Here is a 15,638-nt window from a genome sequence, read left to right on the forward strand (position 1 = left end):
CCAAACATTTAAACATTATTAATTTATTATTTTGAAATCCTCAATCCCGTTCATCATATAAAATAATATATTAAAGTTATATAGTATTAACGACCACATCCAAACTATCAATCACAATTATTAAATGTCTGTTATCCAAATAACAACAAATATGATCAGTACAAATGTCAGGAAAATTAACACCGGTAAGTTGACACAAAACCGATCCTGCTTGTTTCATTAACATGTTTCTATGCATGGTTTCACGACAGTAAGCCTCGATAATATTTCTATAAATTGGAAATTCTACTTCTAAATTAAGAGACAGCACAGTTTGAGCAAAAGTCAATCGACGCCTCGAACTCATATGAAGGAAATCGTGCAAGCTTATCTTACTGCCTGTTAAATAATAACTTTTCAACCTGGTTACTTCTTTCTCGCATTTCTCTTGATAGCGATCCATCCTCGTACGTCGAAGATGACTTAAAAGGCGTTGCTTATAAACATCTGAAATCGATAAGTCAACGACTTCGAGTTGGGTCAGGTAATCGTATAGATGATTTTTAATATCCCCAGTCCATTCGTTAAAATTATGCACTGAAATTTGATCCAAATTCGCACCGAATCTCAATAATTCATTCAGTCCTCTCAGATTGCCAGAGTCGAGAACGTTCTGTAAAGGTGACTTGCCATCAATGTCCTTCACATCCATGTGAGCACCAAAGCTCAAAAGAAGATCAAGCTTACTGTCTTTTTGAAGTGCAGCGTAATGCAATAGATTTTTCAGCGAGGAATCTTTGGCGTTGACGTTAGCTCCAGCTTCCATCAACAGCATTTTCAATGTTTCCAGATGCGTCGCTGATACATTCATAGATTTTATATACTGACTAACCAGACTTAGCTCTCCTACATTCTCATCAGCGCCGATGAGAATCTTGGAATCCGTGCAATCCATGTCAATCGAATTCAATCGCAACATTCCCATCTGCCTCATCGAACCTCGAAAATTAATATACTGCTCGATCAGACATTTCAACATCTTGTGATCGTTCATTATCACTGCCAAATGGAGCGGTGTAAGTCCGTGCTTACTTTTAACATTAACATCAAATCTATTCTCTATCAGCAAATTCAACTTGCCTTTATCACCACTCAACACCGCCATGTGCATCAGTCCAAAGCCACTCATTTCGTCTCGGGCGTGAACGTCAGCGCCACATTGCATCAGGTATTCCACTACGGTTGAACTACCCCGCAGAGCAGCTAAGTGCAACGGCGTTACACCGTCCACGCTTATCGCGTTGATATCCGCACCGGCTGTCAACAGCAGTTCGACGACCTCGGCTCGATCTACTTGCGAGACGAAATGCAACGGCGTGAGGTAGAATACTCTCGATCGGCTGTGGACGTCTTTGCCAAGGTCGACGAGGCGGTCAAACGCCTCCAACTCATCGACGCTGCGTGTCCAGTGAACGATATGTTTACAAAGGTGCAGCAGCAGATTGGAATCGTCACCTATGTAATCCGCAACTTGAATCCCGCTTGCCGCGAAAGTCAGCAACACCTGGATAAGACCGTTCTGTATTGCCAGGTGCACTGGCGTCAGTCCCTTTTTGTTCGTAGCCCTGACGTCCGCGCCCTTGGATAACAGCTCGCGCATGACTTCGAGGTGGAGCTCGCTGGGCTGCTGCTCGTAACTGTAGACAAGTAGGTGCAGCACCGTGTGGCCGAGCGAGTTGCGAGCATTCAAATCATCGGAGTGGTCCAACATTAGCCGAAGCAAATCTGGCCTGCGAATCGTCGTCGCGTACTGAAGCGGAGTGTAGCCGATGCTGTCTACGACGTCGACCGACGCTCCCTTTCTCAATAAAGCCTCGATCATTTCTCGATCTTTGCACGCGTTTGTGCTGTATTGCGCGTACTTCGACAGAAAAACACGGAGAACCGTTTCTTCGAGGCGATTTGAGAAGTTCACGTTGTTCCCGGCTTCCAGTAACATTTTCAGTACGGGCTCCAGTTTGTTTTTCACTGTCATTTGAAATTCAGTTCCCGCGCTGCTTTGCGATTGTAGCCAATCGATGCATCTGTCCACGTCAGTGGAAGAGTAATTGTGACTTTCTAGTAAGTAGTCGATAAACAAATAGAGCAACGAGTTGTCTTTGTTCCATTTTCGTTGCTCAGATATCGAATCGACATCGATGTATCTATGGAATTCCATTGCCAATCGCACAGATGTCTCCCTCACTAAAACATCATTGTTATTTCGAATTATAAAAATGTGTATTACTCAAATGACAGATGAGTTCTTACAAATCAATACTTTTGCAATTATTTGAGACGTAGATTGAAATTATTTTATATAAAAACTGTGGCGATATTCTATCGCTTGAAAAGATATATGGGAACTTTTAAAATTTGTAAATTTTAAATGATATTTTATCGATAAGACCGATGACGTTCATATCGCTTGATAACGACTGATAATACACACACCTTACACGAAAGAATATTTCACCAAGAATAGTTCATTTATCACGCAATACGTAACAATAATCAGTTGAGTTGAATTACTACGATTTGTTGAATAAGTTATTGAACACACTTGACATTTGAAACGATCGTGGCGTAAATTAAACACAAGACTCACAGCGTGATGAGTGCTGCTTTACGACCAATCCAGCGCGTACTGATAAGCCGTCAGTGACTTAATTTTTTGCGTGTCACACATACCTAGAAAATGGTGTTCGAAAGTTGAATTTACCTCTTGAAGACGTCGGCGACACGCGGAAGTATTTAAAACTCGTTTGATCGAGGTGTATACTAATCGATCGCTTTTTCACGGATACGCAGATAAGGCGTTTCTACAAAAATACGTACCGATGACGTAAATTCTCTATTTTTAAAATGTATGGCTGCTCGCACGGCCGGTTCATCGCGTGCGAAGGCGCCGGCCGAACTGCACTCGGTCGTTTCCTCTCATTTTTTTCTACTTTTCTCTCGCTCACATGATGATGCATATACCTGTCCTTCTTCTTCGCAACGTCTCCCTCTCTCTGCTCTTCTGTTTTTTTTTTGCACTGCTCTCCTCTCTTTCGGCGACCTCTCTTCCTGTGTTTACCTTTCGGGTTTATCGCTCTGCATCTATATTTAACCATCCTCACCTTTTATCCTTTCTTTCTTTATGACGTCGTTGGCTTTGACTTTTATTGACGAGAGTTTGGAAACAACAAATAGTTGGAAATGTAAAATAATCAACCGGCTGTTTAAAGCGAGCTTTGATTGGAAATACATCAAAGTAAAAATTTAAAGATTCTAGAAAAGCAAACGGTATCTGTGAATTATGAAGAGTTTAATCAATCAGCCAAAAATTTGGAGCTTCGAAAGTAGAGTTTACGCATGAAAAAAATGTATGTCTCCAAGCTAGCGATTCAAGATAGACTTACTAAGTTGCATTATGTAAAGTCAACTGCTTGTCGAATTTCTATATAGATATTTTGAGATTTTTCATTCTGCACACGATTGAGAACAAACTATTTCATGTCGGTTATAATTTTAAGTCAATTTCGGCAACTTTTTATTGAATTTTCGAAAATATTTTTTTTTAATTACCCATATAATTTATTTAAAATTAAAATTATAATTGTAAACTGAGATCTGTCAGGTATAATTCTGAATCGAGCGCAGAAGTATTTTTTCTAATTAAAATATGTTGCATTGACACTGCATATTTTCGTTGACTAAATTAGGCTTTAACATACGATATAATCACCTAATTTTCTAGATATATCTATAGAAGAAGCAGTAAACAATATAGTATTTAAATCAAATTTATTATATCAATTATTCAGTCAGGAAAATTTGTACAATAATAATTTATTTTGTTATACGTATCTATATAATATATTTAATAACATTTACATTATTTGTTGTACACGATCGTAATCTGATTTCCACAAATTTTTATTTAGGGATAGAAAAATTCATATGCATATGGATTGCCTTGTAAGTTTCAAACAAAATAATTGAAAACTTTATACGTTTGAAATGTAGAAAGCCACGTCGTCCCAATTCAGGAAGCTGAAAATTAATTCAAAGCAGTTGTCCGGCAACGGATACTGAATGATTTGATCAAAGAGAGGTTTTGTATCTTTTAAAATCATCCTGCTATTGATGGATTGACGACAGCGATTCTCTATTATACTTTTATAAATCGGAAACTCTTTTTTTAAATTCATCTTAAGTACCAGATTCGCGTATCTACTGCGATTCCTTGAATTCATGTGTAAAAATGCGTATAATGTAATTTTCTTATTGAGCATAACCGACTTTAGTTTCGTTATTTCAATCTGTTCTTTCAATAGATCTCTGTTTGGTTGATTCATCGACATATTAATCATTATTTGGTGCCTCTTGGAAAATGTAAAACCCATCGCTACCATGAGCTGATAATACCTTAAGAAAGGATGGTCGCGTATTTTGTACAAAGCATCCATGACATCATAAATACAAACATCTGTTTTATCGCAGTGAGAATCAAGAAACCTCGTCACCGGGTACATACGCGCCTTTATAAAATACAAGTCGATAGGTATCTCCCCTATACTGCAATGCGCGTCGAGCCAAGCGCCATACTCTATTAAAAGTCGCTGGGCCGTCCGCGCCAAGTTTTTGTTTTCGTCAATCCTGACGGCGTGGTGCAAGAGCGTTTTCCGATTCGCATCCCTGGCGTTCACGTTAGCTCCGGCTTGCAGCAGCACTACCATGCAGCGCTGCAGATCTGCCGTTCTGAAGCGCCTGTGAAAAACAGCATCAAATGCATCGCAGGGACAGTTGCTCAATGCTTTGAAAAAACGGAATTGGTTCTGGAGCAGAATCAAATGTAGCGCTGTATACCGCACCGGATATATCCGACAGTGAACGTCGGCGCGACACTGGAGCAAAATCTGGATCATCCGAGGGTCGCCTAACAGCGCTGCCACGTGCAACGGCTGCACCCCGTGTGGGGTTTCGATAATTGCGGGGAATCCCATTTTCAGACAATGCGCGATCATGCATGGACTACCACTCAAGATAGCCAAATGAAGGAGGCTGAAATGATAATGACTTGCTCTTGCATGCCAATCGGCACCGCGATCTATTAGATACTCGGTTAACTGCACGTGTCCCCCTAACACTGCCAAATGTAGCGGCGTCATATGATCGCTGTTAAAAGCGTTGATATTTGCACCCGCGTCCAGAAACAATTGAACTGCTTCTATTTGGCCAGACTCTGAGACGTAATGCAGTGGCGTCCACCAAGTGTTAGGGTCCTCCTTCGTCACCTCTTCTCGGAGATTCACTATGTTACCGAGCTCCTGTATTTCCCATGGTACATTCACCCACGCGAACGAACGTTCGCAGAGTCGGAACAGCAAGTTTTGGTAATTCCTGTCGTTGATTCCGAAAGCCTCTAAGATTTTTATCATGCCGTGAGTGATAGCCAGATTCAAGGGCGTCGCACGGAATAAGGTTCTGAGCACTCTGAACTCGGCGCCCTTGGATATCAAAATTTGTACGGCGTCAACGATCACATCCTCGGGAACTTCTCTGTAAATCTCGAGAAGCGTGTGCAAAACTGGCAATCCAACAGCGTTGAAAGCATTGACGTTGGTGAAATTATCGAGCATCAGAATAACTAAATCAATTCTTCGATTAATCGCTGCGTAATGGACTGGAGTGTTCCCTATCGCATCAACAACGTCAACCGAAGCTCCTTTTTTCATCAATGCCTCGACGATTTTTTCTTCGCATACATGATGATCTTCATTCGAAGAAATACGGCTGTCACAACTGTAAATAATGAAATTGTGGAGGATTGTTCTCCCGCAAGCATCTTTGAAATTTATATCATTGTTACATTCCAGCACAATTGGAATCAAATAAATTAATTTACTGATCACGAAATTTTGAAATGGAGTTAGGTTATCAGTGATTTTGTTTTCTAGAATTCGTACACATTCGCTGACTTCTGGTATCGTATGATCATGTGAGTCTATTACTGCTACGTAGTGGACAAATAAAAATAGTACACTATTATTTTCAGGACATTCTAATGTCCTGTCAGCTGTTCTGCCCTTTTTATAATGTTTTCTGTCTGACATTTTCATATATAATTTCTCCGTGATGTCATGCACTGAGTATAGTTAAACAAATTGTAGTTGCAATACCTGGAAAAATAAAAAAATCAATAATTCAATCGCAGAGATATAAGGCTGTTATAGGTGATTTCAGCTATAGATAGAAGCATATAATTCGAAGAAAAAAAAAAACGAAGCTGTATGAGTCATTACTAAATCTACCTACAAGTATAGTAGATTAACGACTATAAACTACTTAATCTTCAGACCGCCGAAATTTTTTTTCTAGAAATGTGATACCTCATCGGAAATTTCCATCCAACAGTAGTGATATAGATATGTGCGCATCACCGTATGACGTCTAAAGGCGTTATGCCGGAGGTCAGAGGGTTAAACATTTTAATTTAAAACCACTTTATTGTATATTTTGAGCTTTAATTACTTTTGCTTATTATTTATCTTGAATTTATTTGTATGGTAGTCCTACAAACGAGTTTGAATGCTCATTAAATGACATTAAGGTTTTTTTAATTTCTAAAATTTTATCGTTTAATAATCGGAATTTGATTTGAATGCTAGTCATAATTTTGTCATAACAATATTACAAAATATATGCGATGAAAAAAAATAAAACTAGTTACATGAAATTGCATCGGAAATTGTTTATTTCTATAGTAACATTTCCTGACAATTGCTTATTATTCTCGGATAAAATTATTGTTTCAATTATCTTTTAGAAATATAATTTTTGTCGATTTCGTCAACAAGTCGACCGTATACGGAAAAAAAAGTAAGCATAGAGCAAGTGCGTAATTTACCTCAGATAGGTAAAGGTTCGACTAATTGCTAGTCGGCACCCACTGTACTGTCGTTAGCTGCAGAACTATAGTATGGGCAGGTCACTATGCGGACGCAGGCCAACTCGAGCGCGCTAGACTTAAATTTGCTCCAGTACGGACTTGGCAAGACCCATAGCTGATACGCTTAGTATGGTCTAAAGTAGCCCGATTTTTACGATTCGAAAACGGAAATGTTTATTTTTTTATATAGAAGCTAACGTTTTATATTGAATTAAGAATAAATGATTCATTGAAGTAGTCAATTATTTCGATATTTCTTGATTGACCTTTTTGGAGAGCAGGTCAAAAACGCCCGACCGCTGGCCGGGTCCTACACAGCAGGGAGCCCGGCCGAGTGGCCGCTATCATTTGATCTTCTTACTCTTCTCTAAAAATACCAAGCTACTAGATTTCCAATAAATAATTTTTTAACAAACACGTTGTTATCGACAAAGTAGTTAAAAAGTAACTCTATATGAAAAAATATTTATTCTTGTTTTTGAATCATCAAAATCCAACAACATTAACTTTTCATTTATTAAATAAATAGAAGTATGGCCTCCTGTTCTACAAACGTCTATCTTTGTTGCTGTGGCGTTTAATTTTTGCACGAATAATAGTTTTGCTTTATTATTACTGAACTCAACAACATTAAATAATTTTTTTAAAACATATTTTTCCACTATGTTATTGTTTTATTCCTGGGGCTTTTAATAAATTACTAAAATTTACATAAACGTGTTTATTGAATTCTATTACAATTTTTCTTCAATTCTGTACTACTCTTAATCTATTAAAAATAACGCAATTCTATTTTTACTTATATATCAAACTTTGTAGCAATATAACATTTGAACTTTTAAAAAATAAACATTTCCGTTTTCGAATCGTAAAAATCGGGCTACTTTAGACCATACTAAGCGTATCAGCCATGGGTCTTGCCAAGTCCGTACTGGAGCAAATTTAAGTCTAGCGCGCTCGAGTTGGCCTGCGTCCGCATAGTGACCTGCCCATACTATAGTTCTGCAGCAAACGACAGTACAGTGGGTGCCGACTAGCAATTAGTCGAACCTTTACCTATCTGAGGTCTAGGCTTCTGTGCTTGCCGTTGGATGCGAAATTACGCACTTGCTCTATGCTTACTTTTTTTTCCGTGTACTCTCTCCTATTACCTAATAATCAATTATTAGCCGTAGTATGAACGTCCTATGATACGTATTTTAAGAGAAAATATGTTCTAAAAAAAAGTCGGCAAAACGGAGCTACAGTATCCCCTTCAAATGCCAATTATCATGGAAACTGAAATTTAAACATTAGAAAATGTCAGATGTTAAAATTCGAAAAATTAGCAAAAAAGATGATTTTTCCCTTATTATAAAAATTTCGCGACTTCTTCGCAATCAATCAATGAAAGAAGTTGAAAAAGCCTCATTTATAATGCCAGACTAATTACACGCGCCAAGTTTCAATAATATAGCTAGAAAATTAGAAGAAGGCCAGATGTTAACATACGTGACGAAAAATAGCATAAGGTTATATTATTCACTTTTTTCATGACGAATGTACAAAGGTTGGTAACGATATTTTGATAATAGTAAAAATGGCAAAGCATTCTGTGAATACAGTCAAAAAATTGAAATAAATGTGGTAAACTGCTATTAATTTGCACAAATCAGTAACGGAGAATTGATGTTTTAGTTATGTGAATACGTCTAAAAAAATTCACTTGCTACGAATTACGTAGAACTTATTGCCAAACTACCTGTAAGTGAAAATGTCACAATCGAACTAACAATTAATTCTTACTTGATAATCTTAAACGATGCATGTGATGCGCAAACCTTACGACATCCTTATGTTCTTCGAGCCTACTAAATTTTCATTGCAGGAAAACTGTACAATCCTCTCACCTCTACATAGCTATACACTACCACGTTTAGTTACTGTACTTACTGATATTTGTTATTCTTTCTTTTTCTCTTTTTTTCGCATTCACTCATTGATATACATCTTTAAACATGTAGTACAATTTAAGGAAACGGAAGCAGTTCATTTATTTATTTGAGCGACAATAAAAATTTCTGAAAAATCAATTTATATAGTAAGTAACGGTGGGCTTTTTTACCAACAAAAAATGATCCTCAAGAACAACAATTTGAACCATATAGAATTCGAAATTTTTAATGTACTTACGTACAATTACGACGACGAATCAGAGTTCAGCGTTCAACGTATAATTTCAATGGGATTGTTGAGTCATTCGTGAAATATGGCTGCGCCTTATTTCTCCAAAGACAATTAAGTTTCATAAAATTATTTACTTCGTTTTATGAACGAAAGCGGTAAACAGTACAACTCGCAGATTCCACTCGTCACCCACAAAATAATGAATAGACACTGAAAACAGAGACAAGAATCTATTGACAATAATGGCTACTGTACAGTTTCCAGTTTATTTACTCTATTCTAAATATGTCGGGTCGGGATAAAATATTTTTACGCGGCCGCTGCGCCCCCTATTTCGATAGATGTATAGTGTACCCAGTCGGTAAAAATAGTTAAATATTTATTAAAAAAGAATTCATGTTTATGAATATGAATTCATTAAAAGTTTCTTGAGTAATTCTTTTGACATTATTTGAGAAGTCAAATTTCAATCATTTTATAACTGCTTCAAAATAATTTAAAAAAGATTTCGAATGAACTGAAATAGAATTCGTGACTGACGTTAGAGAAGTTGACCAAACCTACCGAGTGTATTGAATATTTATATGAAAAATATGTATTTTCAGTTTCCAGTATACTCTCAAAGAATTCATTTTAAATTCATTTAAAATTTATGTTTTATTTGTCAAGGTCGAGATATAATGATAATAGTATTCTTGTTTATGTCAAGTAAATGATCGGAATACTTAATTAAATTGGCATTAATTTTATTTTCATTGACTTGGGAGAAAAATTATATAATACATATAATTCATTTTAAATTCATTAGTTATTCTCTCGAATACTTTATAAATAATTTTGAAGCGGTCATAACGTGTTTACTTTCAGAATACTTTTAAAGTTCATTATGATTTAAATAAGAATATTTGACTGCATTCAGTAAGAGTTCGTAGTGATTAAATATAATTATTTTTGAATTTAATGGTTATAATATAAAAATTCTTTGTCCGTATTCTCATTTTATTCTGATTTCTGAATTAATCATAAGTATTTTCTGAATAGGCTTGCCGACTGGGGTAGCATGTCAAAGTCAACTATATGCTTAAAATCAATTTTATTTACAAAATATTATTACGTTAATATCATTGGTCACTACGTAAGCAAATAAATAAATTTCAGTGAGGAAATTCCGAAGTGTGAACAACCCTCAATTATGCAAGTTCATTAGCACCGAGTTCGTCCAAGACGAGACTGGAGCATTTTGATAATACGAAGCATTCTCGTCTTAGTGCTCGCTCAGGTGACTTGCGCGTGTAACACTCATTGAAGGAATAGCGTGTGAGTATAACACTCGGAATTGTCTGTATAGAGCTGTACTTGGTTGCCCTTATGTCGCTTTCGTCTATTGCACGCTGCGTTTCGATTGTCATATCTACGACCTCGATGTGTGACTTGGCAGCTCTTATACGTTGCAACAAGATGCGCACTGAGTGGGCAATCCATTAGGATGTGGCGATGTTGGGTGCATTCCAAGCGTGCGATAACAGACGTCGGCTTCCAAGCCAATTGAAAATACGACCGTACGCTCTCCTTCCCTTTGATCGCCGCTGGCCTCAACCCTTTTGCTCCCTCGATCCTCCAAATTCGTCCCATTCACCACAAAGCGAACTAATCGTGTTCTTGGACCCGGTCGAATGTGGCCGCGTGTTCGTAACCGCTGACCACATCTCTCGCCTGAAAATCGCCAAACAGCTTCGCTAACATCAGCTTGCCTTCTATCGCTGACAGAAGCAGTGGCGTAAAATCATTATAAGTTTCATTATCGACGGCATACAACTGCGTTCGGGAATCGCTCGGCTGTGTCTTTTCAACAAGATTGTGAAATGTGATTCAGAAGCGCCCATACAGCGATAGGCTGCCAGTCGTGCACACTTTTGCACGGATCCACTACTCACAGTTCTGCTGGATAATTCAATAATTGAGAGACAAGCGCACTCGCAGAACTGGAGCAGTAACGTATTGGAAGCGGATTTCACCGGGTTTGAAAGCCTTATGAAAGTAATTTATGAAAATAAATTTTTATTTACAATTGAAATTTTCTGAAACGATTAACAATACAATACCGCGTATACTTTGTATGCGACGACTTTACGAGTATCATTAAAGCGCATTTTCTACAGTAAAAAGCTCTGCTGAAATTAATCACTTTCGATTATTCGACCGGTGTTTTTGCTAAGATTAAAAGTAGCAAAAAGTTCTTATGTCATTGTTTCTATCGTTAAAGTTTAAATAAACGTTTAATACTAACGGTTACCGAAAATCAAAACTTCTTTCCGCCTCGCGTTAATCCAGACCTCGCAAAAGTTTTTGATCCATCATTATATATATATTCATTTCCTTCTGCGATGCAAGGATGCAAGGCTAAATAATTTTTCGTCGTACGAGGATGAGACAATGTAAAATTTTTGTTTTTAATGAACTAACACAACAACGTATCAATTAAAAAAGATAAAACGCATTTTTTTTTTCGGAATACTGTAAAACTGACTGAGTGAATATCCAATGAGCCGAGTTGGAATCAATGTTGACGATGATGTTCGACATTGACGATCAGAGGCTTTTCAGAAGTCTTCCATACGATCAATAAAAGCTGTTATTTGCGGCAAGGTCATAAAGTGAAATATTTTCTCCGAACAAATAACCGGAAGATTGAAAGTAAGAAGTCGATTGAGAGTGGCTATCCCTAAAGACACGATGGTCTGTCGATTGATAGCCCGACGACAGAAATTTTCGATGAGCGCTTGGTAAATCGGATACCGAATCTCCAGATCAAGAGACAGAACGTAGTTGACATAATAGCTACGATGTTTAATGTTCATGTGGAGAAAGTCATAGAGCGTCGTGTCTTCGTTCATCAGTCGATGAGCCTTGAGCGCCGCCACTTCGAGGGTAATGCTGTTATAGAAGTCGTTTCGATTGCGAAACAGCTGCTCGTAGATGGGGTTCGCGCGGCGCACCGCCAGCATGCGGTCCATTTCACGAAGGCAGTGGTTGTAATGCCTGCTGTGGTCGGGCTTCATCGGCAAATCCGCCGCGTGCATAAGCTTGAGGTGGTGCAGCAGGTTGTAGCGCTGCTTCTCCAGATAATCGTTTCTAGTGAAAAAGTCGATGTCGTCGATGTCCGCCCCGTACCTGATCAGCTCCTTCATGCCGCAGGAGTCGGGCACCCGCTGGCAGCTGACGATGGGCGATCTCTCGTCGATGCCTCGTACGTCGACGCGAGCACCGTACCTTAGCAGGGTCAGCAGGATCCTCGGGGCGTCGGGATGGCGCTCGTGATTGTCCGCCGCGTAGTGCAGCGGTGTCTTCATCAGGGAGTCCCTGGCGTTGGGATTGGCGCCGATCTGGAGTATCAGATTGATGGACTCGTCGCGCCTCGACTGGAAGGTGGCTTTGCCGAGGAGGTAGGTCTCGTAAACGACGCTGTACTCGCCGGAGAACAGCTGCTCCAGATTTTCGAAGCAGCCCGCCGCAACCAGGTGCAGCACCGTCGACCGCCTCACGTTCGTGCGACACCTGGTGTCCGCGCCGTGGCCGATGAAGCACCTCATCGCCCACTCGTTGCCGATCGCCGCGGCGACGTGCAGTGGGGTGAAGCCGTCGCGGCCGCCGTCGTGCACGCTCAGGCCGTTGTCCATCAGCAGGCCGACGACGTCTCGGTTGCTCTGCAGCGCGGCCAGGTGCAGCAGTCCGAAGTCGAAGACGTGGTCCCTCGCCCGTAGGTTGGCGCCGCGCTCGATCAGGTATCGCGCTATCTCTACCTGGCCTCTCATCACCGCCAGGTGCAGCGCCGTCACGCCGTCGCAGGTCGCGGCCTCGATGTTCGCGCCCGCGTTCACGAACAGCACGACTTCGTTCTTGCGACCGTATTGCGCAGCGTAGTGCAGCGGCGTCATGAACTTGTCGCTGTACTCGTTCACGCCCCGTTCCAGATCCAGCACGCGGTCGAGGTGCTGCATCTCGTCCGGATAATGCGACCAGCTGTCCGCGTTCTTGCAGATTTCGAGCAGCAACCTGGGATCGGCATCTCTCATTTGAAAAGCCTCGATGATATTGATCAGGCCGTTCTTAATGGCCATATCCAAAGGCGCGATGTCCATTTTGTTTTTGACCGTTCGATAATCGGCACCTTTGGACACCAAAATACGAACAGCCTCGACGATGCGATCATCGGGATCCTCAATGTAATCGTCTACGAGCTCGTGCAGAACCAAGTATCCGGAGCCGTTCACAGCATTGACGTTGGTGAACCTTCCGAGCATCAACAGAATCAAATCGGCTCTATGATTTATCGCTGCGTAATGAATTGGAGTGTTCTCGGTCAGATCGAGGACGTTCACCGAGGCTCCTTTTTTTATCAGGGTCTCCACGATTTCTTGATCTTTGGATCGCTCAATCTTTGTAAAAATGCTTTTATCAGAGTAATGCATAACGAAAACATGAAGAATCGTTTGCCCATAAATGTCTGCATAATTGATATTTCCGTTGCACTCTAGTATAACAGGCAATATATATTTTAATTTTTTCCGCACCTTCGACTGAATCTCAGTCGCAATCACATAATCGGTCGATTCGAGTGTTAAATACATTATGCATTCCTGAATTTCTTCCGGTGAAATTGGCTCTGGTGATAATATGTAGTTGACGAATAATTCTATTAGCGAATAGGTAATCATGCATTTTGGTCTTTTAGGGGCTGGAGAACCGTCACTGTCCGTAGATTCACGGTTTCTCATTTTTCAATTTCACTGTTTCGACGTACTCTAACTAGTTGCAGTTTTCATTCCTGAAAAAAAATGTAATCGCATAATTGGGATTGAATGGAAATGACAAGGCGAGTATTTATAAACGGTTTCATTCACAGCTAGATGAAAATCTTTATTTACTCGGCAGTCACATACACGTATACAATATATTAGGCCTGCGTAATTCCAATGAGATAAATCTTACGCGACAAGAATCGTTAAGTGCCAATTTCTCTGCCTGGAAGTTTCATAACGTTTCAGAATTTGAAACGACGGTCGAATCACGTGACCATTAATCCCAACAAGGGGATTAGTGTCGGCAAGGTACACGCGACAATAACAAAAATCAAACGGTCGCGATTTTGAAAAAGCCGCGTCGTTTCACAAGTCAGAAATCAGATCTATTATTTCAGAATATTCCCTGTGGAGTTGCTTGATTTTCGCTGTTTTTCGACTACTACTGGCGAGAATGCCATGATAATGGGTAAAGACTCTTCTGTTTGTTATATCAATATGAAAACGTCAGCGTGTACTTACTTATTGCGAGTCGCGCTGCAACGCCTGACAACTATACCTACTTAAGAGTTAACGATAGCCGTACTTTACGAATGTCCACCCCGTCCGTGAGTCGCGCGTTCTCTATCGACGATAAAATGCTTTCATAAAATCGCGACAATCGAATGTAAGCCGATGCGACGCAGCTCCCTCAATCTGCGTATCCGATCGCTGTGGAAGATGAAGACTGCGTGAAGAAACCATACAGGTGACAGGTTCTCTGTACCCCCTCCAGTATGCCATGCAATAACTTATCAGTACTACCACTTACTGTATTTCCAAGCGCTTGTCTCCCTTTTTTCTTTCTATTCTCACTTGCTTATTGCAAATTCCTATATATACGTGACTGGAAACGTTGCAGACTTCGAACTTTGTTAACCAATTCCACTTGTCGAGAAACTTAAATATTTGAACTTATAACACAACACGTAATGTCTATTCTTTTCAACTCCTATGGACTTTATTTTTAGATTAATTTCTTAGGATAATTTTAAAGAACAACGCAAATTCTACGAAACAACGGACGCTTCTACTATAATTTTATCGTTTGATACAGAATTATCGAGAATTCATTATTACTTAATATTTAATAAAATTATATAGTGTGACAGTACTTATCTGATACTTGTAAAATTACAGATTCTAGTACATTACTATCTAATTCCAGTAAGTGTACTAGCCATTCGTGCGTCCAACTTTGAGCTAATAACTTTACAAAATGTAGCTTTGACTGTAAGCATACTAATTCAAGCATACTTAGTTGAAAGTTAGCCTGTGATTTGGAAATTTGGCAATACATTCTTATAATGGTGAAAAACGAATTCCTCGCTTAACATTTTTTTATATATCATCTTTACATATTTTATATTTTTTCATATATAATATATATATACAATACTATAATATACCGTCACACAAATGCTAAGAATTGGTTAAGCATAAAACTAAAATTTGTCAATAAGACCTTTACAATTTTTAATTACAATTAGCAGACCTATTAATATTATATATTTTAAACAAATGTTTTTGAATATAGATTATAAGTATACTTATAATCAAAATTCAATCAATATTATTGCTATTTCTCACAATTTAAATTACACATTAAATGCAATTGTTCTACAGTCACAGTAAAAACAATAATACATTAAATTGAATCAAAACAAAACATCAATAAA

At 39.0% G+C, this 15,638-nt stretch overlaps 1 protein-coding gene across 1 annotated transcript; it reads right to left on the minus strand.

Annotated features, from left to right (window-relative positions):
* Nucleotides 1–76: 76 nt before the first annotated feature.
* LOC131669875 (uncharacterized) lies at nt 77–15,621 on the minus strand. Its single transcript, XM_058945066.1, has 6 exons — nt 14,732–15,621; nt 14,443–14,631; nt 11,725–13,946; nt 4,017–6,161; nt 2,741–2,840; nt 77–2,223 (listed from the first exon to the last, which is right to left on the minus strand). The coding sequence occupies exons 3-6, from the start codon at nt 13,894–13,896 to the stop codon at nt 77–79; spliced, it is 6,564 nt and encodes a 2,187-aa protein (XP_058801049.1). The 5' UTR covers nt 13,897–13,946; nt 14,443–14,631; nt 14,732–15,621.
* Nucleotides 15,622–15,638: the final 17 nt, after the last annotated feature.

Source organism: Phymastichus coffea, unplaced genomic scaffold (genome assembly GCF_024137745.1).
Source record: "Phymastichus coffea isolate CEN01 unplaced genomic scaffold, Cenicafe_Pcof_1.1 PCOF00098, whole genome shotgun sequence".
Taxonomy (NCBI): Eukaryota; Metazoa; Arthropoda; class Insecta; order Hymenoptera; family Eulophidae; genus Phymastichus; species Phymastichus coffea.

Bases quoted from the DNA above. Each gene is read 5' to 3' on its own strand.
- LOC131669875 (XM_058945066.1), bottom strand. From the start codon at position 13,896: ATGAGAAACCGTGAATCTACGGACAGTGACGGTTCTCCAGCCCCTAAA. The intron at 6,162-11,724 runs TGAAAAGCCTCT...CAATTTGTTTAA, and splicing joins TTGATCGTATGGAAGACTTC to CTATACTCAGTGCATGACAT. The intron at 2,841-4,016 runs GTATAAAGTTTT...GTATTTTTGTAG, and splicing joins TGGCTTTCTACATTTCAAAC to AAACGCCTTATCTGCGTATC.